This window comes from Cottoperca gobio, chromosome 11, assembly GCF_900634415.1.
Source record: "Cottoperca gobio chromosome 11, fCotGob3.1, whole genome shotgun sequence".
In the NCBI taxonomy this organism is placed as follows: Eukaryota; Metazoa; Chordata; class Actinopteri; order Perciformes; family Bovichtidae; genus Cottoperca; species Cottoperca gobio.
Window position 1 is genome coordinate 13,010,316 of NC_041365.1, and position 25,713 is coordinate 13,036,028.

A 25,713-nucleotide genomic window follows, 5' to 3' on the forward strand; every position below is an offset into this window, starting at 1 on the left:
CGAAACCCAGCGTAACACTGCATGCTCTTAATGAATACTACTTGTACCTTACCTTATATCAACGTAAACCAGCGTGTTCCCGATATTTTGTATACGCCATATTTTTGTATATCTTATGCATTCGTTGGGCATTCGTCTGATACATTTTGTATAGGAAGTGATGCGCTATCAATAGGTTAGACATGCGTATCTGTATACGTCACTGAAAAGTGATGAAAAGTTGGACGTATTTGGACTCTGACAAATTGTGAGCTATTTTTCGTATACGTTTCCACCACACGGATATGTCAGGCACATCTGCTTTCAGCTACATGTACTGCTCTGTTTAAAATTCTGTTTATAAGCAAATGTCATGAAGTATCAAGGTGGCAAAAGCAAGCTGCTAAAGAGGGGCCCCGTACATGTGTGAATAAGCTATTTGTCCCAGAATTAGCACACACCATCAGGTCACAAATGTCTCAGTTTGTGAGTATTGAGAGTGGTTTTCTCTTAAAATCCTACAACTATCTCCATTCAATGCCACTCGACGGACACAAGCTACTGCAGTCGTATACTGAACCTTTACATGGACGGAGGAGGAATATTCAGCCAACAGAAAACAGACTTGTCTCCTGGGACATGGCTTGGATCCACTTGGGGAAGCTCTGCATTGGTTATATCTACAGTACGGCTGAGGTGAATGGATCTTTCATAGCCGCTGAACAGACGTGTCTTCAGCAGAGAGAGCTGCAATGTTGTAACTGAAGCTGGGAGGGAGGGAGGGCACTGGGAATTGTGGAAAGGGAAACACAGGAAGTGATGGGGTCAGAGACACAAGCCAATTTAAAGGCTGGGAAAAAGACTGGAGGGTTTCTGTGGGAAGCTTCTGTGCTAAGATTAACCCACCATGCAGCTGCTGCAGTTTAGCATCAGGGCTGCAAATAATCACTATTTTCCTTTATGATTAATATACAGATTATTTTCTTGAGTAAAAAAAAAAGGTGAGAAAATTAAAAATGCCCATCACAATTTTTCTAGTCCCCAAGAAAATGTGTTCAAATTGCTGAAATGAACATTATTAAACGATTAGTTGATTAACAGAAAATGGATCAACATTTCTTTTAATAGTTAATTCATTGTTTAAGTAATTTAACAATAAAAGGCCAAACTATCTTTGATTTAAGTTGATACAATATGAGGAATTTGCTTTTTCTCTTTTATATCATTGTAAATTTGAATATGTTTTTTTTTTTTTATTGTTGCTCAGACAAATCAAGCAATTTTAATAATTGAAAACAAGTGATTACTTAAAAACATTAATAGATCAATTAGTACATACAAAACATAAAATTATTCAATTTGCTATAATATAAGACAAAGAAATCAGTAAATATTCACATTTGAGAGACTAGAACACAGAGAATATTTAGCATTGTTCGGCGCCGGACTCAATATCGATTTTCTTATTTAATTATTGTCCAGAAAGCAACAGAGCGTATTGATTGACGCACAAATAATCACAGATGCACACTGTTACATCTATTGATAAATATATGTCCTGTTGTTGATTGAAAAAGTGTTGTTTTTTATTATTCACATTGCAAAGATATAGTAAAATACAGATGAAGCCAAATATGCTGCATACAAAATCTGTTTTATGCCACAAGCAATATAATACAAAGTGTACGAAACCAAAAGTGTTCAATATTAAATTACTGAATAACACGAAGAATAAACACATAAATACAGACAAGATATATATATATATATATATAGTTTATTGAGTTTATTTTAATTTAATTTCAATATGTTTATATATTTTTCCAACACCTCTTTTATTTTATAATGCTCTTTTTCAATCAGGAAAAATAATAATAACAAACAGGTTTTTCTTGATCAATAAAGATAAAATAACGTTTTAATTGGATTTGAAAATATCATGAATATATTAAATATTTTGTTTGTATTTATTCATGATTACTTATTTATTAATATCTTATTTATTCAGGGATTGCACGATTGCACATTATTTCATTTTATTGAACTTTTTTTAATCTCTGTTTATGTGTACGTTGGTGTTGCACATTAGAAGTTCAGTTAAGATTTTAAGGTTTAAATCGGGGTACAAGATATCATTTATTTGATTGTTTATGAATCAAGAGGAGGGTTCAAACATTAATGACCCTGAGGAGGGCAAACGTAAGGTTCACCACTCCAATCATTTACAGTCCCTTATTTTAACATTGAACACTTTGGGCCGCCACACAAATCAAAATGTCTCTATTGTCCTGTCCTCCCTCTGCAGGCAGTGAGGTGGATCTCAGTTAAAGTGTCTGTTAGTGGTAATGCACTCGTCCAATCGTCCCCGTCCCCGTGACCAGGATGTCCGGCTGTCCGTTCCTCCAGATCTCCCTGACGATTCGTTCCCTCTCCTCCAGACGTCGCGCCTTCTCCAGCTCCTCAGATGACGCAAACACATTCACGCTCCTCAGAGTCCCGTTAGACTGGCTGCTGCCATCGCTCAAGGGCCCCATTGTCACTTTAGGGATCTCCGCCTCCTCCCCATCTTCCTCCGCAACCTCATCCGTCATCCTCATCATCCTCTTCCTCGCTGGACTCCTTCAGCTGCTTCCTCTCGGGGGAAGGGGGAGGTCTGCTGTGGCGGCGAGTTCTGCAGGCGATGGCGGACACCAGGAGGCACAGCGCCATGAGGAGGCCGAAACAGACGCCCATCATGAAGTAGAGGGCGAAGCTCTCGGGGTTGGCTGTGAGGGCAGAGGAACACAATGAGCAACACAAAGTCAAGTCGTATTCTCAAAGTTACAATCTCGAAGATTTCCCTTTCGTTCTCTTTGGCGGCACCCATAGCAACAAATGCCGGTTTGATCCAAACGCTGACAACGTTTTCTTGCACAAAATAATCCGGCTTTTGCCCTTTTTCTAAAAAAGACAATCTTCATACTAAACTGTTTACCTAATGAAAATAAATATAAATACATTTAAATAAAGCTGTGTGTACTACGATTAATGTAAAACGTCCCCCATGACGTATGCTCTACGGCTGCGCTCTTTAAATAATTTGTTAAATGTTTCCTGGAGTCACGCGAGAAAGATCAGAGAACATTTGGGTAAAACTCAATTGCCACTGGTTTTGTTCATATTTTTTTCGAATACTGGTAATCATCTTGTGACCACAGAGATTCCTGCCGTGACCCACTGATGAAGCCGCGAGCCCCAGATTCAGAACCACAGTTAAAGACACGCTGAGGTTTTTCACCTTTGATGTGAGCGTAGGTCGCCATGCTGTTACTGAGCAGCTCCATGTCTCTCTTAATGGGCTCCATCCTGGTTCACTGTGGCTTCAGATATCTACCATCTCCAGGACTTTCTGTTACACACTGAACTCCAACACCAACGACAGATCCTGTCACAAAAACACACACACAAGCAGACAGTTAGCATCGGATTTCATATACATAAAATAACTTTTAAACTCACTAGGGAAGTCCGAGCTCATTCAAAAGCTTGATAAAATGTCCCCCACCCATCAACCCTGTGATGTAAACCAGAGGTCAGAGATCAGAGGTCAGAGGTCAGGAGAAAGCACATTGTGTTCCTCGTAAATGTGTTACGCTCAGCCTGCGGTGAGGACAGAAACATGAGGCCCCCTGTGTCTGATGGGGATGTTTATATTTATGACATCAGTGCCTGAGGAGGCTTTTCCCCGACGTTAAGCACATGGGGTTTGTTTGATCGTTTTTTTCCCACAGAAAACAAGTTGCATGATAGATTTCACTTGGAAACTCCAGCTATTACCATGTTATTAAAAAAAAAGTACATGTGAGTACCTTTATTTTAAGGTTTTTCGCCAAAGTATCTTTCTTAATGGATACAAATACAATATCCCAAAGTAACAAATATCTCCATATTTCATATTTTCAAGAAAAAACAACATTTCCAAGGATGCCTTATGATAAAGTCAAAAGCTCTGTGTTCGCACTGAATACAGTACTCAAAAAAGTCAACATTCATACTAAAAAAGCTTGATTTCTGTGTGTGCGGTTGATGTACTCTATTGTCCCGTAATGCAATGCACTAAGGGAGCTGAGGAGCTGCACCACAGCTGCAAATAATTACAACTAAATGTGAATGGTGGTGAAACAGCCCCAGGGACAGCTCAGAAGACAAAAAATAAACAATTAAATCTTTGGGAAAAAAACATTTCAATGTCTATCTGTGAGATTTAAATGTGACATTTCAAACTCACAGTTTGACCGACATGTATTGTATGATTTCCTGTTAGTATTTAAAGGTTATTGTAGCCCCGCACTAACTGCAAAAACAGTCACAACGAACAATGCTTAGCAGGTATAATATTTACCATGTTGACCATCTTAGCTTAACGTGTCAGCATGACAATGTTTGCTCTTTAGCCCTGTTTTGGGTTTCTTTGTAATAGTTTTGTCTTAGGTTGTTTTGATCCTTTTTGTCATCTTTTTGCCTGTCTTTGTAGTCACTTTGTGTCTTTTTGTAGTCCATTTGTGTCTCTTTAGTTGGTTGGCCCCTTTTCATAGTCGTTGTGAGCCTCTTTGCGTCTCTTTTCAGCTTTTTTGCATCTCTATTTAGTTATGTTTCTTTGTGGTCATTTTGAGTCTCTTCCTGGTTAGCACATGTGTCTTTGACTGACATTTTGTCAGTTAAGGCCAGTGGGGACCCTGACACAAGGGAACCAATCGCTCAATGGCTACAGGAAAATTCAAATGATCAAAGTCATCAGGATACATCCTCTGGGAAACCTGTATGTCCTCACAAAGTTGTGTGCCAATCTAATAGATGTTCCATTGGATAATTAAACATGTTTACCTGCCGGTGGTACTACAGAAAAAGTCATTCTTGCTCCTGTGGATAAAACATAAATTTGTCTGAACCAAATTTCATGGTAATCCATCCAATAGCTGTTTCAGTCGGGACCATTGCCCTCCCTGGAGACACGCTGCTGGTTAAAAATTCAACAGTAATATGTGTTTCCTGTTTAACCCAGACCTCATTGGAACTACTTTCTACTGAAGTAGTCCCTAAAATGTTTTTTTTATAAAGCTTGATGTAAACATGATGACTGATATTTCCCACCCCCTCACATTCCCTCTCATTAAAACAACAATGTGCGTGGGAGCCGAATGTTTTTCTTTCTGGTGCTTTCTCTCCAGGGAGAAAACAAAATCATGCCCCGCTCCAATCGCTGCCACTCGGGCGCTTGGGTCGCTCTCCCACCCTGATCTTTATCCTGGTGACTCTTGGCAGACCCTGTGCACTCTCAAAGCCTTTCTTTTAAAAAAATGTAAGGAGGGCAATTACATTGGTAGTCTCTATGGTGGCCGCTGACTCATGGGAACCAGTGGGTCTCAACCAGCGCTGCCTTCTCTTCGACATTTAACTCACAGACAGATGAAGCATGACTCCATCTGCACCCTCAATTTGCGGCCCCCAGACCTTAACAACATAAGTGGGCATTTTAGTTTCCGCTTCAGCTTGTGTAAAGTTAAAGAGTGGCCCTTACAACCAGCACTTCCACATGTCCACCGATCAAACATCTTTCACACTGTAGATATGACTTCTTATTAAGTCCTTAAAGGAATAGCTCGACATTTTTGGATATGTGCGCTTTCTTGTGGAGAGTTTGAAGAGAAGATTGATACAACTTTCTACAACCAGCAGCCAGTTAGCATAGCTTAGCATACATCTCTTTGTCCAAGGGTAACTAAATCCACCTACTAACACCTCTAAAGCTCACTGACTAACACGTTATGTCTCGTTTGTGTTGTGTAAAGACAACAATTTGCTGTTTCACGGGGGAGTTGTGTGCGGCAATGTTTCTTGCCAGGCACTGGACCAAGAAATATTGACGCACATAATCCGCCCTGAGACATCAAAATACTGATTTTACACTTTGGTTTGTTTGTACTGATTAAACAAACAAGATGTAACACGTATATCAGCTATCCTTAGGCAGATTTTGTTACCTTTGGAAAGAGCCCGGCTAGCTGTATCCTGTTTTTATTCTAAGCTAAGCTAACTAGCTGCTGGGTGTAGACTTAGATTTAGAAAATGGTGTCGATCCTCCCATCTAAATCTCGGTAAGAAAGCGCAAGCATCGTTTTCATAAAAGAAGTGGAACAGTCAGCTGTTTTTTATATTTATACTGGTTTCCAATCCCCTTAATTCTAGCAGTGAGTTTTAGTCTTTCATGTTTTAAGCTCCAGACTCATTTCTAGAAACCTCTTGAAACAAGTTGAAATTATCTTACTATACTGGCAGATTTAGTTTCACTTGTTTTAAGAAAGTACATTTTTAGGACTAATTTATAGACAGAAAGGATAAGATGGAGACTATTTGTACAAACAACACTATTGTATCCTTGCAGAAACACGCTCACCCTCTTCTTCTGTTGTTTCACTTGATTTACACTAAAATACATGTGTTTTTATGCGGAGCTCTGCAGAACTTCCTGACTGCCTGAAGCGGGCAGCTTGTGGTGAAGTCTGCCTAAGCTGGAAGCACAAATACCACAGGGAGACAAATGTCCATTTTATACAGCCGCCGCAGTCTCGGGCAGACAGATTTTACACCTAACATTTCCAGACAAGTCCAATAACTTCACATGCAAAGCCCGGCAGCTGTAGCTGTTTATGTAACCCCATAAAATGCACTCCCGTTCAACCCTCCCACACTTCCTGCTTAGATAATCTTATTTAAGTCAAAATATGAAACCTGAAACCAATGAATATAAGACTTGTTGTTTTACAGTAGCCCACCAAACGTCTGCTGTCTTTCAGACTGTCAGAACACTTTCATCAAGCACAGTAGAAGGTGAAGGATAGAGGGCTCAAAAAAGTATAAAAATACATAAAACTACCAGGGTTTTCTTTTCTCTCGCTCTGCTTTATAGCTACTTCACCTATAAATGATTTTATGGTCTGTGGTATTGTAAAGAACATGGTGCAGGCCCTACTAATAAACTAGTTTGTTGCCTTGTTTATTGCCTGACAGCAACGTCACTGCAGTGGGAAAATCCTTTTGAAAATGTAAAAATGTTTCTAGATCTTAGCATCTGAGAGAGCTTTCCTGACAGGAAAAGTCCTGTAGCTTTATTTACATCATTTACATTATTTACATACACAAGAAAAAGAGTAAAAGATAAACATCTGAAGTTATCACTCACCTTGGACCTGGATGAGAGTTGCACAGCAAACACAAAGTTTCCACTAGAAAAACAAAGAATTTAGATCCAAGTTTGGACCTGGTCTGTCAGCCAACACTCAGATAAGATCCCATAATTTGGACGGAGGAGCAGTGAGAGGTTGTTGGCCACTCAGTGTTTGTGACAGAGGAGATGATGTAGCTGCTGCCGAGGGAGCAGCCCTCCACTATGATCCACTCCCTGCCATCCTTCAGAGGAGGACCAGCCAGAAACAGTCCTCACATGTGTTGAGAAGGAGGTGTTTCCTCTTCCTGAGAGATAAGTGAAACGCATGCATGTACCACTGGCAACTGCAAAATAAAAGGCCCAAAGAACTCACTTTTATAGAAGATCACAATTTAACTGGAGATATTCTGCCTCTGTGCAGATTTGAGCCACACTACTGGCCAGAGGGAGGTGATCGCTCCTCTGCTGGCCACAAACGCACCACAGTGAGGTCTGTTCACTGTTAAGCCAAGAGGGTGGGACAGGAAATAGCTGCAGGAATCGGCTGCCATGGGCACAGGGCTGCGGTGCCTTTGGGGGTTTGTGGATTAATTGAGCTCTTTGTATTTTAATCTAAGCGTCGAGGGAGGAGGAAAAAAGACCTCAGCAGTGCAGTTTGTGTCTCTAACTGAGTTTATTAAGACGAACAGTGTAGCCAGCAGGTGCAGCTGTTTGGTGCAATCAAGAGGTGGAAAGTAATTAAAGGGAACATTTGCCACCTTTTTTTATGTGGATGTCCAATCAGTGTTGATGACAAATGTAGTCAATTGAAGCAATAAATGCCTCAGTGCGTGCTATATTGACCAAGCAAGCTAAGTAATCCTTCTCACAGAGCCTTGCCGGCAGGGCCTACATGTACCAGGATGCCTTGCGCACAAGCTTCTGACACACGGAGGTTCCCCGCCGGCCATATCCTCTTGCACAGCTAATGCAGCCTCTCTCCTGCTGCATTTCTTTGCCCGTAGCATCCTCTGCACTCATATTTTAGGATGTCATTTTCAGCTGCTGGAAACGTAACTAGTTTGCTATACAAGCGAAATGAGCGAGGGTGGAGGCGGAGACTAGATATCCAAGCTGAAGTAATCCTACTACGTCACTGTCACGTCAAATGATGACGCTAGATGCAGGAATAACAACAGATTTTGCCGCAGGAGAACTCCGCTTTTTCTCTCAATATAGCACGCACTGAGGGATTTATTGCTTCAATCCACTACATTTACCATCAACACTGATTGGACATCCACATAAAAGGTGGCGACATTTCCCTTTAAGTACATTGTAACATATACCATTTTATGCTAATGTTACAAAAAGATGAAGAAGAAGTGGTGGAAGAAGTATTCAGATCTTTTACTTAAGTAAAAGCAGCAATACTATAGTGCAGAAGTACTCCGTTACAAGTCAAAGTAATGCATTAAAAATGTTACTTCGGTAAAAGTAACAAAAGTATTAGCATCAAAATATACTTCAAGTACCAAAAGTAAAGTACTCATCTATATCATATATATTATGATTGGATTTTAATTATTGATGCATTAATGTGTAAGCGTCACTTTAATGCGGGACTCATTTTAATGTATTTATATATATTTTATATATATTTGTTATGTCCCCCGACTTCACTCTGGCCTCTATTGTTTCAGTGCCTGATCACCCACACCTGAACAGGATAGGATTGCCAGTGCATCTGTTATCAACGCCCAGAACCAGAACCAGTGTTCCAGGCCTCTGAGTTTAACTGATGAATCCTTGTGTTAACTCATACTTTGTCTTTGTTTCTTGGTCACCTTTAGGAAGCCTTGGTCTCCAACATTTATTTAGCGTCTCCCTTATTCTCCTGTTCCGTAGTTAGTTCGGGAGCTTAGTATTGTCTTTGTAGACCAATTGAGTTTATTTTTTAGTTAGTGTGGGATTTGAGACGCAGATTGATCAATCACTCAATGTGACAATTAAAGTGCTTCAGCAGCCTTTTCTTGTTGATTTGGTTCCATTTTTAAAAGTATGTGTAAACTTAATGTTACTCCTTGTGAGACGTAAAGTAAAGGTTGTAACAATATAACTTTGTATACTGCTGCGTAGTTTGTGATTTTTCCCATTTGGTTTAATACAAATTGATATGATGCTATTGTAAAGTATTTGTTGATTTATATTTCGTATTAATAATCTGAATCTGCAAATAAATGTAGTGGAGTAAAAAGTAAACTACAAATAGTGAAGTACAAGTACCTCAGAATTGTATTTATTATTTATTATGTATTTAGAATTTAAGTACTTTTACTTAAGTATTAAGTTAAAGTACTTTTTGAGTATTTTTGCATCGTTGCATTGGTACTTTTACTTTAGTACCTCTTTGACCGCTGGTGGAGCCTGTGACACTGAACCGGGCTGTGACTTGTAAAAGAATTGTTTTTGCGGTTGAGCCTCTGTAAAGAGCTATTCTGAGTTTAGTGAGTGTTGATGTGGCACTCAGTCGTGTTTTTAGCAAAGCAGTAAGCAGTGATTATGTGGGCTGCTGTCATTCAGATGCTCTCAATGTCGGGTTTTTTTTTTTTTAAAGCAGTCAAGGGAAAAATATGTCCCTAAAAACACACCAAGGCCACAGGCGATACAATTACCCAACCGCCGAGGGACATTCCTGTGTGCGTATTCCTTTATTTAATGCAGTGTTTCACTTAAAATGACATGGCTTGTGAATCTCATCTATCTACAAGTGCAGGGTTTATCTGCACCAGCTGCCTCCGCCTGTGTTATGTCAGGCCTGTCCTCTTCCTGACACTCTGTAAGAATAACATACCCCTTTGCAAATTCCTCAAATTCCTCAATCGTATTCGTGTATCGGGAGAACACTGGGACGGCAGTTTCCAAAGCGAAACACTCTCTTCCTTTCACCCCGCTCTGATCGTTTCTATTGGCTATAAACAGAGTCGCATCCTGCCCGGCACCACTCACAGGAGAGTGACAGCTCCCTGATGCACGCAGCAGAGATGTTTGCGAGGTGGAAGCAGTGGAAACATGCCTGCTTGTTTTTCCCTCCACCAGACTGGCATTGATGGTGACTAATGTTTTCCTGCATGTGGGCAGTTATTAACTTTCTTCACAGACAGACAGATGGGCTTTGTGGTGCTCAAGAGCAAATACACTGACACTCCGGGCCACAAAGTTTCTTTTTATAATTGCTAACACGCATTTAAAGCAAATGTTTCTAAACAATTAACACAGCAAGTGACAGAATTGCTGCAGTAAAAGCTGTATTTGTATTAGCAACATGAAACTGCTGCCAGTGATCAACATACAATCCAACATACATGTCCTACGGCTCCAAATGTGTAAAACATAAAATACACAAATACAGAAAAACACAACAATGCTTGTTCACGTTCAGCATTTGGCTACATGTTCTCATCCACCTCACATCTCATGTCGTCTCTCGCTGTGCACATTGGATAGAAACGCTTGGCACGCCTTATCCACCCCTGGCAGTCTATTTTACACAACCTATTGTAAATCAGCTGTTTCAATATAGCGTCTGAGCTGCTGTAGTTGCAGAAGCAGAGGGTTTGTACTATGTTGAAGGTTTTGAACATTCACTTTTCAATTCTGACATGCTGTGAGTTCTGACATTAGTAAGTACAAAAAGAAAGATTCATAATTTTGGTAATGGGTAAGATTGTATGTAAAGAAAATGTAAGCATATTAGAAACGTGTTAATTGACATTAATTGTGTTAATGGTAGAGTTTTGAAAATGTGACTACAGATTGGACGAAAGGATGTTAGCGATTGAAAAAAAAACTGTAATTGTATTATTTTTTATTTCATTCATACTAGACGGGCTGATCATCTTCATTTTCTTTTTACAAAACAAAACATGGCCAGTTGTCCCTCCGACACCGTGGTGTACAGATAAGAAAACTTAGACATTTTAAAAAGAAATGATCACATTTAATGCGTCTTATTTCAGTCTAATTATACATGTGTTTATATACAAACTATGTTTTACTCTTTTCCCTCTTATTGTTTATTGGATTTGTTTGGAGCCAAATCAATGTAAGTGCAACATACAAAGAACAGATTTCTTTTTTTTCATTCGTCGAGGTGCAGTCGAAACAGGTGAGTTTTCAGTCTGCGACTGTCCTGCTGACCTGACATCAATGGGAAGGTCGTTCCACCATTTTGGAGCCAGGATAGCAAACAGGCGGGTTTTGCTTGAGGGGAATCTGGGTCCCACCCGTAGTGAAGGAGTAACAAGCCGATTGGCCGATGCAGAGCGAAGTGAACGTGCTGGGGTGTATGGTTCGACCATGGCCTGGATGTAGGAAGGGGCTGATCCATTCACAGCACGGTAGGCCAGCACCAGAGTCTTGAAGCAGATTCGGGCCACCACTGGTAGCCAGTGAAGCGAGCGGAGAAGCGGTGTAGTGTGGGAGAACTTGGGTAGATTGAAGACCAGTCGGGCTGCTGCATTCTGGATGAGCTGTAGAGGTCAGATGGCGCATGCAGGCAGTCCAGCGAGGAGGGAGTTGCAGTAGTCAAGGCGAGAGATGACAAGAACCTGCGTCGTCTTCTTTTACTTTTTTGTTTGTTATAGTTTGTCTCCTTATGTTGAGGGAAGGTTGGTTGTGTAAGCCTTCTCCTTTCACATTTCTTATTTTTTCATCATCTAGATTTTATGCAGTCTTACATGTGTGCAAATTAAAAGCAAGGGGAAAAAAAGTTCCTTTTTGTTTTAATGAAGCTTTCATGTGCAGGAACAGAGACAACTTTGGGGCAGGCAAATGAGTTTATTGCAAGCGTATTTATTAATTATTGCTGTCTGTAATACAAAAGAATTGTAAAGAAATTGAGGATATTGTGTTTCAGTTACAAATTCAAACCCAAAAAACAAAACACAAAGATGGTGTTCAACTCATTACCTGCTCCAGTGGTTCATCAAAAATGTTTGTAGAGCTGCAACAATCAGCAGAAAAATTAATCTGCCACTATTTTGATAATCAATTAATTGTTTGTCATTTTTCAACCAAAGAATAATAAAACAGCTTCACAGATGTCAGTATTTGCTGCTTTTCTCAGTTTTCTATCACCGTAAACTCAATATATTTGGCTATAATGAGACATCATTTATAACGGTCACAGTTTTGTGACCGCAGACAAAAGATTAATCAATTAATTAATAATGAACATAGTTGTTAGTTGCAGTCCTAAAAAAAAAAAAAAATTGGTCAGGATATATCACCAAACTGTTCAGCATGTGACCTGTCATCACAGGTGGTGCCTGTAGTGTGCACATAAGGTGCGAGCAGGGGAACTTTTTGCCGTCTGAGATTGTTTCATTTGCAGGATTTTTAGAGGCCCGAAGAGGTGAAAGTATCCAGTATTTCACACAAACAAAAGAATTAGAAAAACCACGTATGTGTTTTAAACAAAATATTGTTTTTCGCTCTTATCCCTTGAATCTTTTTGTGACCCTTCAGGTTGGAAACTGCTGATCGAATGTGATGCTTGTCCTCAAATCTGAAAAAAAGATAAACTGCCCGTTGTCTCCGAGTATTTTTTGAACTAGTCTTTCAAAAGCTTTGTCCTTCTATGAAAAAGAAAATAAGTTATTTTGTTTTCTTGGAGTACTCTTTCCGGCCTCCTCCATGACTGGCAAAATTGCGGACACGGTGGATCTTGGCCAGCTGGCTCTGTATGGTCTTAATTATGTCCACGTGGTCTGGGATGTGGACGTAGCGGACATTCCTGCCTGTGATAAACATGTCCTGCAGCTGGGTGAGCTTACCCCGTCTGTCCCGGTACATCACATTCTCCAGACGTACGTTCATGAAGGCGTCGACGTTGACAATGCGTCCCCGCGCCGTGCTCTCGTTCTTCAGGTCCACCGTGGTCACCTGTCCGTGAAGGCCCTGCAGCAGGACCACCATGCTGTTCTCTGCGATTGTGCGCTCCCGGATGGAGTTGAAGACTTCAGCTACGGGCGCTGAGCCTGACGACGGGGATTCAGTCCTCTCTGACTCCATGCTGATGAAGAGGATCTCCAGAGGTCAGGGATACCTGCAGAGAAGCAGAAGATTAGTTACTGCCATACAATTCATAAGAAAAACAGAATTATCAAATGCAAACTGCTATTTATTGTGTAACATGTTTTATTGCCGTTTGTCTACAGTCTGTACTGTATGTAATATGTCTGTGTAATGCTGCAGTCACTGTGAAGTGAGCCACATTAACATGCTGTAGAGAAAACTACACTAATTCAGCTGATTCTGGTCCTGTTTTCATTAAAGTAAAACCCAGGACCAAGCTCAAAACCATGGGAGATCGAGCCTTCTGCTCCGCTGCTCCCAGACTGTGGAATGCTCTCCCTGAACATCTGAGGACGCCACAGACTGTGGATGCTTTTATAACAGGCCTAAAAGCCCATCTTTATAACAGAGCATTTTACTAGACTTTGACCATCCATCTGTTGTCTTGTCTGTCTACCAAATGTTTTAAAATGTATATTGTGCTTCATTGTTTTTACTCTGTAGCACTTTGAGTTTTGTTTATTCAAGTGTAAAGTGCGCTTATAAATACAATTTATTATTATTATTAAAACCAAAAATGTAGTAATTGTCCTGGTCAATGAAAAGCTTTAAAACATCCTTAGTTTGTGGACTTTCTGTTAAATTTCGAACGATGTTAATTAGAAGATACAAGCAAGAAATTAATTGAAGTTATAAATCAAAATCTACACTTTTTGTCTTTCTAATTAGGCACTTGCATTGACTGTCTTTTCTGGCACGTAGCCACAGACTTAAGCTCACCTTCCTTTAATAAAGCACTAATTAAGAGTCAATCAGCAGAGTTGCACAATTACTGGAGACTGAGAGACTCAGGAGTCATTGTGGGAACTCAGGACAGGAAATAAATGGTAGGTAGGTGATATTATTACTCTAGGAAATAAAATATCCAATTAAAACCGTATTATTACATAGAGGGTATTAGTATTTGTAAGTGCATTAAAGGAGGTTTCCAAACAGAAATATATAAATATATATATATATATATAAATATATATAGATATAAATATATATATATATATAAAAATATATATATAAATATATATATTATATAATATAAATATATTATATATAATATATATATATATATTTATATATATATATATATATATATATTTATATATATATATATATATAAATATATATATATATATATAAATAAATAAATATATATAGGCTCCTTCATACTGGAATAACTTCAAACATACGATCCTTAACATCATTAAGTGTGGTTTTCTTATTTTAAGTTAAACGTTACAGATGATGCTATACAGTGTGTGTGTGTGTGTATATATATATATATATATATATATATATATATATATATATATATATATATATATATATATATATATATATATATAGTTTCTATTATACATTAGCTTGGCTAACATCCATCCAGCGGTTGTGTTCATCAGTGTACTCTTAGTGACCGTCGTCAAGTGACTGTAGGTTAAATTGTCTTATTATGAGAGAAACCTGGTCGAAGCTGAATTAGCAAACTTCCATCTGTTAGCTTAAGCAGCGACCCAACCAAGTACAGAAAAGCCTCCAGAAAGCACATCGTTCGTATTATACTCTTAGATGACGTGTGTTAGAATTACCTGGATTAGTTAAATCCTTATTTAATGTGAAAAGCTCCGCACACAAAGATGAAAACAAATTGGCTTTCCCGCAACAAGTCCGAATCAGGAAGCGCAGCGTGATGACGTTTCACTTTTCAGTACGTCGCAGATTTGGGTCAATTTAGAACCGCATCGCCCTCTGCAGGCGGCTCCCCATATTTATATAGACATTTTAAACCAAGTTTAAAAACATTTTTTACAGGAGTGTACGGGCCGAGATAGCAGCCGTATAAATCATAATTATCATAATTAGGATCAGAAGGATAATGTAAAAATGGCAATAAATATGTTATGTCAAGTTGTATAGTAAATAAGAATTCCAAATAAATAAATACAAGTGAATTATACGATCATAGATGTGTCCTACAGTCATTTTTCTTCCCCAGGCGGTTAAAGTTAAGCACATTAAATAACTCTGTGATTTTATTTTTTATTGTAGAATTTCTCCTTATTACACCCACACAGACGACCTTTAGGAAATGTGACATGTATCCACCATATTTGCCTAAAGTTTTGTCGAAAAAATTAAATAATTAAAAAATGTATAGCTAATTTAGTCTTGCTTTGTGTTTAAAAAAACCAAAACAGAACACAAACATATTTTAAGTAAATACTTTATTGAAAACATATTTTTTTAAATAGAAAATACATTATCAAATATAGCAGGTCTTACAATTTGCATTTGTGTGATACTTTTACAAATGCTAGTCATTTAAATATAGTTAAATATAATAAAGTTTTAGTAGGTGCTACAGTATGAGACATTGGACATATTGTGCTCTCTAATCTGCTTCAATGTTAAACAACCAAGTGTAGATAAAGAATTAGGCAGTAAAATGGAAACATTAATTGAAACCACACATCAGGTCAGAGGTCGTCCATCATGGCCAGCAGGTCGTCTCCTTTGCTGCTGCTCAGATTTCCAGGCGTCTCTTCTCCTTCTGCAAACTGTCCGGCAATTCGAGCCAGCTCAGTCGCAACCTGCTCATCCTGAATCAAACAATAACCCAAACATGTCGACTCTTCACATATTTATAATGAACTTGTATAGAAGGTTAATCATTAATTGTCTATAGAGGAACAATGGGAATCAATGTCATGATCATTAGCCTTAATGTGTACTTTAACTTTTAAGTACATTTTGTTGATAATACTTCTGTACTTTTACTTAAGTAAAATGTTGAATTCCGGACTTGTACTTATAATGTAAAACATTTAATGCTAATCGTATAATGCTATGCAATATATTATCATATTAAATATTTATTATATTTTATACTATGAATATTAATTATACTATTTTTTATATTATGTTATGCTATATTACTTCATTTTATTATATACTTTATCTACCATCCCATACTATATTATACTGTACTACACAATACTATATTATATCCATGTGTTAAACTGTTTTATTACATTATATACACTATTGTATTTTTGTATTAATACAGGCACTTGGTTTCATTAGCCTACTTAATCATATTATATATAAGTCTGGAGTACGCTGTTAATGTTTACAATACAGAATTTGCTGCTACTAATTACACCACTATCACTTTTGCCTTGTAATTTTGTCTTGAAATTGCTTTATGAATTTTCTTTTATTATTCTAGTTTTATATACCTCTTCATTTTTCACTTTCACTATTTATTTCAACTTATTTCCGTCCTTTACAATCAGCCTAATGAGGTGTGTCCCATCAGTGCCTGTAACCTCTCTCGGGGTTAGAAGATGCAAACAGTTAGTTTGACTAAAAGCTGGTTAACAGTCTACTGTATTACATCATCCTACCTGCATCGCTTGAATATTTATCACTCCAAACAAGGACTCCTCAGCTCCATCTGAAGCTCTCCTGTTAACCAAAGTAAAAATATTTGTGGGGATTAATTCATTTAATAGTTAAGAAAAAGAGAAAAGAAAGGCACTCACGCCTCCTCCTCCTCCTCTTGGTCTGTAGTAAACAGGTTGATCCAAAAGCCAGTTTCAGGCATGTTCTCGGCCTTCATGCTGCCCATCAGACGAGCCAGCAGGTTCAGCTCCTCTTTGGCCAGCAGGTTCGGAGTGTCATCCGTCTTCAGGAAGGAAGAGGTTTACAGGAAGGTTATACAGTATATCTCAAAAGTGAGTACACCCTTTAGATTTTTGCAAATATTCTGTTATATCCTTTCAGGGGATAACATTATCCTACTGAAACTTTGATATAACTTAAAGTAGTCAGTGTGCTGCTTGAATAACAGTATAGATTTATTGTCCTTTGAAAATTACTCAGTACACAGCTGTTAATGTCTAAACAGCTGGCAACAAAAGTGAGTACACCCCATAGTGAACATGTCCTAATTGTGCCCAAAGTGTCAATATTTTGTGTGACCACCATTGTTATCTAGCACTGCTTTAACCCTCCTGGGCATGGAATTCACCAGAGCTGCACAGGTTGCTTCTGGAATCTTCTTCCACTCCTCCACGACGACATCACGGAGCACACAGATGTTGGACACCTTGCACTCCTCCACCTTCCTCTTGAGGATGCCCCACATGTGCTCAATTGGGTTTAGGTCTGGAGACATACTTGGCCAGTCCATCACCTTAACCTTCAGCTTCTTCAGCAAGGCCGTTGTCATCTTGGAGGTGTGTTTAGGGTCATTATCATGTTGGAAAACTGCCCTACGGCCCAGTTTCCGAAGAGAGGGGATCATGCTCTGCTGCAGGATGTCACAGTATATATTGGAATTCATGTGTCCCTCAATGAAATGCAGCTCCCCAGTGCCGGCAGCACTCATGCAGCCCCAGATCATGATGCTGCCACCACCATGCTTGACTGTAGGCAAAACACATTTGTCTTGGTACTCCTCACCAGGGTGCCGCCACACACGCCGGACACCATCTGACCCAAACAGGTTTATTTTGGTCTCATCAGACCACAGGACATGGTTCCAGTAACTCATGTTCTTGGATTCATTGTCTTCAGCAAACTGTTTGCGGGCTTTCTTATGCATCGGTTTCAGAAGGGGCTTCTGTCTGGGGCGACGGCCATACAAACCGATTTGATGCAGTGTGCGGCGTATGGTCTGGGCACTGACAGGCTGACATCCCACTTCTGCAACCTCTGCAGCAATGCTGGAAGCACTCGCACGTCTATTTTTGGAAACCAACCTCTGGATATGACGCTGAGCACGTGGACTCAACTTCTTTGGTCGACCCTGGCGAGGCCTGTTCCGAGTGGAACCTGTCCTGGAAAACCGCTGTATGATCTTAGCCACTGTGCTGCAACTCATTTTCATGGTGTTGGCAATCTTCTTATAGCCAAGGCCATCTTTGTGAAGCGCAATAATCCTTTTTTTTCAGCCGCTCAGAGAGTTCCTTGCCATGAGGTGCCATGTTGTCCAGCATTCAGAGAGAATTGTGCCCAAAACACCAAATTTAACAGCCCTGCTTATCATTTACACCTGAATCCTTGTAACACTAACGAGTCACATGACACCAGGGCGGGAAAACAACATCATTGGGCACAATTAGGACATGTTCACTATGGGGTGTACTCACTTTTGTTGCCAGCTGTTTAGACATTAACAGCTGTGTACTGAGTAATTTTCAAAGGACAATAAATCTATACTGTTATTCAAGCAGCACACTGACTACTTTAAGTTATATCAAAGTTTCAGTAGGATAATGTTATCCCCTGAAAGGATATAACAGAATATTTGCAAAAATCTAAAGGGTGTACTCACTTTTGAGATATACTGTACATCAATAAAAAGATACACTATACGATATGCTACACAAATAAAGTTTTATCATAGAAAATGTACCCATATCCTTTACTTGAGTAAAAGCAGCAATACCACATTGTAAAAGTACTCAATTATAAATAAAAAATACCCAAGATTATCAGAAAAATGTACTAACAATATCAAAAATATAATTACTCATTATGCAAAATGGTTCCTTTTTACAATTGTTTTATTATTATATTACATTCTGTTGTCACTAACGAGTACATGTAAAATAATTTTAATGCAGTTTGTCAATGTGGAGCCAATTGTAGACACTTTGTATGCTACTGGGTAGTTTAGTAGTGCAGTACTGCATCATATCATATAAGCATATCATGTTTTTATAAGTAAAAAGTAACCAGTAACTATAAATGTCAAATGTTGTGGAGTAAAAAGTACAATATTTGAGTAAATGTACTTTCTTACATTCCAGCACTGTACTGTTGCCTGAGGAACTGTGCAAAGAAAATGCATATAATAAAATATAAATCAATATGACAGGTTTAGGAGTAAAAAATACAATCAGGAGTATTATGATTTCCCAACGAGAAAAGCTTGTAACATTCATCACTCCTATTATTACCTTCACAGAGGGAGCCTTGGATGTGTGTGTCTCCTCTGGATGGTTAATTGTGTACCTTTTTAATTCATGACACACAAAACACAGTGTTGTCATCTTCTAGTCCACTTATATTTCATTATCCATATAAACGATAGTATATGTGGTGTACAGTTCATACATACATGTTCATGCCCAGTCTGATTACTCTGTCTCCATGCAGTTCAAAGCATCCCTCTCTGACAGGGCTGCTGTAACTTCCTCCTGTGGGGAACTCACATCGTCTCACTTCTCTGCCCTTTCTGTCAAACATCCTGTAACAGGAAACGGATGAAGACACTATGGAATATTAAGATATTTCTTAGAAGCAGTCAGAGGATAATTTCAAATTAAGACACATCATCTTGTCAGAAGAGCCTTTACAGTTGCACCAAACAAACAGCTGCTTCTGGTGCCACTAATGGGGGTGATTGGCTGGGGGATGGCAGCAAAACACCTCGTCTATACGGTCCCGTTACCCTGGGTGAATACACACTTTCGTTGGTATGCAATTTAAATACATTTTTGGCTAGTTGTTCATTTGACATGTATGTCAGATAAAAAGGAAAAAGGACAGATTAGAAATTAATATTATATATATATATATATATATATATATATATTATATATGTCTATACATTATATAATGTATATATATATATATAATGTATATATATATACTTTATATATATACTGTATATATATATATATATATATACTGTATACAGTACAGTGTACAGTATATATAATGTATATATATTTCTATACATTATATATACTGTATATATATATATATATATACATTTTATATATACTTTATATATATACTGTATATATATATACTGTATACAGTTCAGTGTACATTATATATAATGTATATATATGTCTATACATTATATATACTGTATATATATATATATACATTTTATATATACTTTATATATATACTGTATACAGTTCAGTGTACAGTATATATAATGTATATATATGTCTATACATTATATATACTGTATATACATACAGATATATATTGTATATATATATATATGTATATGTATATACATATGACATATGTCATTTAATATGACATATGTCATTAATATGACAATGCCATGTTCGTCAGCTGCCTACCTAATAAGCCCTGGAACATCTATCCCATGAGGCACTGGGCCTGATGTTGACAGGGCAAAACGTCCGTTAGGATTTTGGATTTGATTTTTGAGGAAAAGAGACACCTATAAATGTATAATGTATAAAATAATTATCATTTTGTAATAATAAATTGTAAAAAAGAAGCTGTTATATTTTCATTTTAGATGTATGGAGGGATAAATTAAAAAAAGGAAAAAAAAACAGGACTTACTCGAACATGCATGTCTTGAAAAAATATGAGCAGTGTTTGTCTGAGAAGCTGGAATTCACCTTCTGGTAAAGATGAGTATACCTAGAAGAACGTCAAGAAGAACAAACACAGGTCACATAGGATACAGGTGACAAAACTGACAGCTGGAATCCAGACAGTATGCACTGAATCCTTTAGCAATAAGTGTTTAAAGCATTAGGTAACAGAATATGATAATTGAAGGTTGCTTTGAAAAACACCTCTCAAAATACCTCAATGATCTTCCTATGTGTCTCGTCCACTTGGTTCACAACCACAGGAGTGTGTTTAACATATTCCCTGATGGTATCTATGTGATTGTACGTGATGAGCAGCAAGTCTTTAGGCCGTGGACAAAGGAAGACCTGATATTTGAAAGCCATGACCATCAGTTCGTAAAGCTACAGGAGGGAAAAAGAAAGAAGGTATAAACTTTAGGGAGGTGCCGCCACTACAATCAAATAAAAACATTTTTTTTCTCCAAAACACACAATTTTCGTCAAATTGCAACTAGTATAAAAGCTGTACACTAAGGGTACATCCCAACTCTCTTATTTCATATTTCCTTGCTCCTCACTTGAACCCAATGTCGTTTTGGTGCGCCATCTTGAAAAAAGTCTCAAAGTATCGAGGAGGCATCTCTGAGGAGCCATGAGCGAGGAGACACGAAAGCAGCTGACACTACCCTTTACTGGATATCAGTTATTGATTGGACGCTGCATCAGACTGATCTGATACATTTCAACATCACTGCAGTTTCATACCGCAGTGAAGACAGATAAAAGATTGAACTCAAGTGCATTATTCCCAAGTTTTGTATTTAATTTGTTTTCTGATTTACCACCTAGTTAGTAAAATTTGTTAATTGTAGATCTGAACAACGAAACTGTCTACATTACACATACTTTTCATGATCTGTTATTTCTCTCATTAACTTATATTATGGATATAATTCAATCCAGAGAGAGTAGGAGAGTTTGTATATCAGCAAGAAACACTTTTTAGATTTACATTTATCGTCATTTCTATTCAGTCACATATGAAGCTTTTTATTCCCGAGCGTCGGCTTTGATAGGAGTGACGCACTTTCAACTTTACCTGGAACATTTAGTCTAATAAATAATTTCCATTGTTCAAAAGACATCATAACCATAATCTGGAATCAGAATATGAATAAATACAGATGCAAATGCTGAATGAAAATGGCAGTAGAAATGGTCCCTGTGCCTTTAAGCAGGACACAGTAATCTGTGTCTGTGTAAAATTGTTGAACAGGTAACAGGCTGCTGGAGGTGATAACTGCGCCTGTATTAGTATTAGCACATGTGTGTAGGCACAAACTCCGTCATAAGACTCTTCAGCTGTTAAAGCCAACTGACTGATGATCCAACTGCGGGTGCAATTTAAGAGACTTGGGATGCACCCTTAGATTTGGACTTGAGATATTTGACTTATTTTCAGACTTGAAAAACGTCATGTGACTTTAAACCATTAAAACCCTCAACATTTCACCTGATAAAATTATGGAAGCAAAACTGTGACAGTGACGGGCAGTCCTTGCATGGCCCGCACACCTGGAATATACTGTACAATTATTCTGCATGGATTGAAAGACCAGGATTTTAGATATGTAAAAAACACTGTTAAAGCTGGGGTAGGTAGTTTATTTTTGCAGTCATTGATAAAAAGTTACCATAACATAATCCGTATTGTAATTCAAGTAGTCTGAGAGAAAACTAGACTTCTGCACCTTCTCATGGCTCTGTTTTCACACAGAGGGTTTTCCTATTGTTCTACTAAATGCAGATGTGCGTCTACGTCCCTTCAGATGGTGAAAGTCTGATTCAACGGAGAAATATCCTGCAGGAAAAGTTTCTATTCGCAACAACTGCTTAAACTGCAAAGCAATCCAAAAAATTAACACCGACTTATCAAAAAGACAGTGACAATATCGGAGAAGCATTTCAGAAATGGAGAGAAAATGTTGCTAATAGTTTAGCCTTCTGTAACACACGGCTATATTTCTCCAACATTGTAGCGAGCCTTGAATTAGTTTGTAATGTGCCCAATGATAACAAAAATAAACTGCCTACCCCAGCTTTAACACAATTAAAAAAATGTTAATTCATTAAATAACTTTAACTTGAGCATTGACTTAACAGTTAAAAGATGTCTTTCCATCATCTTATACATACCCTGTCCATGCTGGCCGGGTTCAGCCTCATGATGGAGGCATGCGCTAACCGAGTTAGCACTGTTTTCAGTGTTCTGTGAGAATACAGCTGCTGAGGTTTGATAAGTTCATCCATAAAGTCTTTACTAAACATGGTCCCAACAATGTCATTCATAACTGTGAGTGGGCAAGAGACAGAAACAAAAAGGGGGTTACTTCTGCCTTAAATTTGCAATTGAACATTTTATGTCCATGGGCGGATTATGAGAGAATGGGCCCCTGGGCACAGACATGCAAGACCCACAGATGTTAAGAAGTAGTGAAAAAGAAAACGTAAAGTTTTAAGATGAGACCCAAAAAATGCTACTGGGCTACTGCCCTCAACCTTTGCACAGTCACAAAAGAGCAAAACACAGTATCTACAAACAAAATGTGTTCTTTCACATTTTTGTGGTTTTTAAGAAAGTATTTTATTTACAGTAGCTATATGGAAATCAATAAATGAATCTACACTTTGGAATATCTTATTCCGCATTTAGTTATGGGAAATAAAACACAGAATTACCAACATGTTGGTTCATCAAAATGTTTGTTTTTTTCATACAATTTTACAACCAGCCTACAGTAAAATCAGTAAACACAAATAGTTAAAGCTTTAGCTAGACGTGGTTAGCTAGCTAACACTTGATATAGTTTTATAATTGTATGGCTTAATATAAGTAGTTACTGTGTTTTGGGTATTTAGAGGGGTATATCTTACAGACAAGGCTACTACTATATCTAAAAATGGACCTCGATTTACATTAATCAGTGTTACAGCTAATAGTAGTCACAACAGAGCAGTGGTAGAAAGTAACTACATTTATTCAAGTACCATACTTAAGTACAATTTTGAGGTAGTTGTAAGTTACTTAAGTATTTCCATTTTCTATTTGCTTTTACTCCTGCAATTCAGAGCCAAATGTTTGTACTTTGTATAATTTGTAACAATCTGCCTGTTTTGTTTTGTGTTGTGTTTGTACTTCCTGTTTTATTATGTTAATTACCTGTTCTCTGTTGTTTCTACTTCCTGCCCTTGTGTTTTTGCCTTTCTCTCCCAGCTGTGTCTCGTTCCCTCATTTAGTGTCTGTGTATATATCCCTGTCTGTCTCAGTGTTCTTTGTGGGTTCGTTGTTCATGTTACGTGTCTGTTAGCTGCCCGCTCGTGGTCTGCGCAGCCTGTTCGTGGTCTACCCCGTGTCTATGCCGTGTCTACCCCGTGTCTACCCGGTGTCTACCCGGTGTCTACGCCGTGTCTACCCCGTGTTTACCGTTACGCCGTGTCTACCCTGTGTCTACCTAGTTTGTCTGTTCACTATTATTTTGCTACTTTGTATAAGTGTTTCAGTTTTGTTTTATTAAAACTCACTTTTTTTGTTATATCGTCTGCTGAACTGCTCCTCTCCTACACCACACCGTGACATAATTTATTTGATAACTTTAATTACTTGACTTTTAAAGGATAAAAAGACAATTTGTTCTGCAACAAAGGTTGTGCAACAAAGTGCAGTTAAAGTCCCATAATGTTACATAAGAAAACAAAAAAGTTAAAAATATTTTTAATAATACAAAATAATCAACAATCTAAATTATATTATATCATAATTGATACATGACATCAAGCTACCCAGCAGTACATAAAGTTGTGTGTGCATATATATATTTTATATAATTTCCCCCACATCTACACACATGTTTATCAACAATATAATCTGATAATATAGGCCTAAACTATTCTGAAATTAGTACTTTTCCTTTAGTCAACTTTTAAATGTATGACTTCTACTTGATACAGAGTGTTTCTACACTGTAGTATTGGTATTTTTACTTAGCTTAGGTAGAAGGCCTTAATACTTCTTCCACCACTGCTACAGGGGCACAAGGAGCTGACTAAATAATATTTTCGAGTATGGCATGGATACCTCTTTTTCTGTCATTTTCTGACCACACTCCTGCATCCAAGTTAGATTTCCGGAGTAAGAAAAGAAAGAAAATAGACTTGTCATTGTTGTGCATGAGATATATGAGCTGCACATGTTCAGTTTTAAAGCATAAGCTATAAAGCTTGACAGGAGGAGGGATGACTGGAAGCTAAACACGCACACACGTACCAAGCCTGTCAGTTCTCTAGCTACCTCTACCTTTCTCTGAATTGTCCTCAGACGTGTTGAGAGCTTGTAGGCGTTGGTCCAGTATGTAAAGCATCTCTCCACCAAGATTAATGAAAACCAGGGGGAGAGTTCTAACAGACATCTTGCAAAGACAAAGAAGGGATTAACTCGAAGACAAAAGCTGGTGCAGAAGTAGACGTTGAAGCAGTTGAGCCCCTTTCAGATCAAAAGCACTATTGTCATTTAAAAGGAATTATCTGATTCTTGCTGTTGCAAATTGCCACTGGTAACAAATTGTCCATGTTAAGTCTTATCTGATTGTGCTTCTGCAGATAAACTGTCGCGTTAAGAGGCGACAGGTGGTGAGAAAGAGGATCAGCAGAGGCCAGACACAAAGCTTATTGGCCAGGATAAGGATGACGTGACTGCACATCACAACCAACCACAGAAGGTTAATGCCTGGTATATGTTCAATTTCTGTACATCCCAAGAATGTGTGCTTTATAGGCTTATATAATTAATAACATTTATATTGCATTTTATTTAACATTGCATGGGCAAATCAATGAGGAAATGAATTACAAAGTATGAGATTTGTATGTTTTTATTTTTATGTGATGAGTATTAATTTGCTGCTATAGCATCATCCAGTCTTCTGGGAAAGCTTCCACAAGTTTTTACACACTCTTTTCTATAATACCATTGTATTGCTCTAGTATTTAAGGAATAGATCA

At 38.0% G+C, this 25,713-nt stretch overlaps 3 protein-coding genes across 4 annotated transcripts; all 3 read right to left on the bottom strand.

Moving 5' to 3' along the window:
- Positions 1-1,221: 1,221 nt before the first annotated feature.
- LOC115015743 (protein eva-1 homolog B) lies at positions 1,222-7,805 on the bottom strand. The gene is given in 4 exon segments (XM_075074137.1): positions 1,222-2,564; positions 2,566-2,744; positions 3,257-3,403; positions 7,199-7,805. Coding segments are annotated over 3 exon segments (495 nt in total). The 5' UTR covers positions 3,324-3,403; positions 7,199-7,805; the 3' UTR covers positions 1,222-2,315.
- A 4,195-nt stretch (positions 7,806-12,000) lies between these two features.
- On the bottom strand, positions 12,001-15,017 carry lsm10 (LSM10, U7 small nuclear RNA associated). The gene is made up of 2 exons (XM_029443303.1): positions 14,881-15,017; positions 12,001-13,271 (listed from the first exon to the last, which is right to left on the bottom strand). Exon 2 carries the CDS (start codon positions 13,235-13,237, stop codon positions 12,821-12,823), a length of 417 nt encoding a protein of 138 aa, XP_029299163.1. The 5' UTR covers positions 13,238-13,271; positions 14,881-15,017; the 3' UTR covers positions 12,001-12,820.
- Positions 15,018-15,673: 656 nt separating this feature from the next.
- On the bottom strand, positions 15,674-25,121 carry oscp1a (organic solute carrier partner 1a). Of its 2 annotated transcripts, XM_029443443.1 has the most exons (11): positions 25,010-25,121; positions 22,852-23,006; positions 20,890-21,057; positions 20,639-20,719; positions 20,407-20,510; positions 19,422-19,550; positions 19,267-19,315; positions 18,448-18,477; positions 16,837-16,979; positions 16,699-16,756; positions 15,674-15,891 (listed from the first exon to the last, which is right to left on the bottom strand). In XM_029443443.1, exons 1-11 carry the CDS (start codon positions 25,119-25,121, stop codon positions 15,769-15,771), a joined length of 1,152 nt encoding a protein of 383 aa, XP_029299303.1. In that variant the 3' UTR covers positions 15,674-15,768. The 2 variants fall into 2 exon arrangements, with proteins under 2 accessions (XP_029299303.1, XP_029299302.1); XM_029443442.1 differs by lacking the exon at positions 18,448-18,477 and having other exon boundaries at positions 19,261-19,315.
- Between the last annotated feature and the right edge of the window lie 592 nt (positions 25,122-25,713).